The sequence below is a fragment of the Aplysia californica genome, unplaced genomic scaffold, assembly GCF_000002075.1.
Source record: "Aplysia californica isolate F4 #8 unplaced genomic scaffold, AplCal3.0 scaffold00600, whole genome shotgun sequence".
NCBI classification, from domain to species: Eukaryota; Metazoa; Mollusca; class Gastropoda; order Aplysiida; family Aplysiidae; genus Aplysia; species Aplysia californica.
Window position 1 is genome coordinate 443,789 of NW_004797870.1, and position 898 is coordinate 444,686.

An 898-nucleotide genomic window follows, 5' to 3' on the forward strand; every position below is an offset into this window, starting at 1 on the left:
GTGTGTTATTCTCCCATGACACATCTAACCTCATGCATTTATAATAATATGACCCTTTTGTGACTTTGTGTTGTAAATGTCACTAAAACTAAAACGGAACAACAACAACAACAACAACAACAACAACAGCAACAGCAACAAAAACCAACAATCATTTATATAATATGAATCTACTCGACATGCGAACACCTCCAGCTGAGACCCATGTAAGAATTGTGTTCCCGTCTTTTTCATCTGATCCGTCCAAGACAATCACCTTTATAAGACAACATGTTATCATCAACAATTGTTGGTCGTCTTAGACAAGTTTGATAGCATTTGAAGACTACAGGGGGAAAACGACGGTAGTCACAAACTGAAAATCGTGATGGTACAAATGTTGAACGCTTGTTCATAACTGTATTTCGATTCAACTGTTGGTTGATTATTGTTCTTTGATTTACCATTAAACAACACTAAACACTAAACAACCAGTCAAACAAATATGAATTTACGAGTCAACAAGCTTTTAAAATTGACACCGTCACAATTTCTAGTTTGTGACTACAGTCGTTGTTCCCCTGTGCTTTTCATTTGTTATTATATTATCATTCTGCCGTGATCCTTTTGTTTCAACAGATCTGAGCAGGTTTGATCGATCAGCAAGATGAGCTCTGGCGTGGAAGGCCCAGGTTCGAACCTGCTGCCCCAGTCAGAGCGCTATAAGATGAACAAACAGATAAGACAACAACAGGTGTGTAAATCACCTTAGTTTATGATTGTGGTGGTATTGGTGGTTGTGGTTATGGTAAAGGTAGTGGTGGTTGTGGTGGTGATGGTGGGGTGGCGGTGGTTGAGATATAAATGGTGGTTGCGGTGGTGATGGGGTGGAGATACTGGTGGTGGTATTAGTGGTGGT

The 898-nt window shown here is 39.9% G+C and overlaps 1 protein-coding gene across 1 annotated transcript in view; it reads left to right on the forward strand.

Annotated features, from left to right (window-relative positions):
- Positions 1-623: 623 nt before the first annotated feature.
- Positions 624-898, forward strand: part of LOC106012993 (unconventional myosin-XVI) — a gene marked incomplete at its 3' end in the record, with an annotated part of 12,086 nt that continues 11,811 nt past the window's right edge. Inside the window, 1 exon segment of the mRNA XM_013087540.2 lies at positions 624-735. Coding sequence (XP_012942994.1) covers positions 647-735 — 89 coding nt within the window.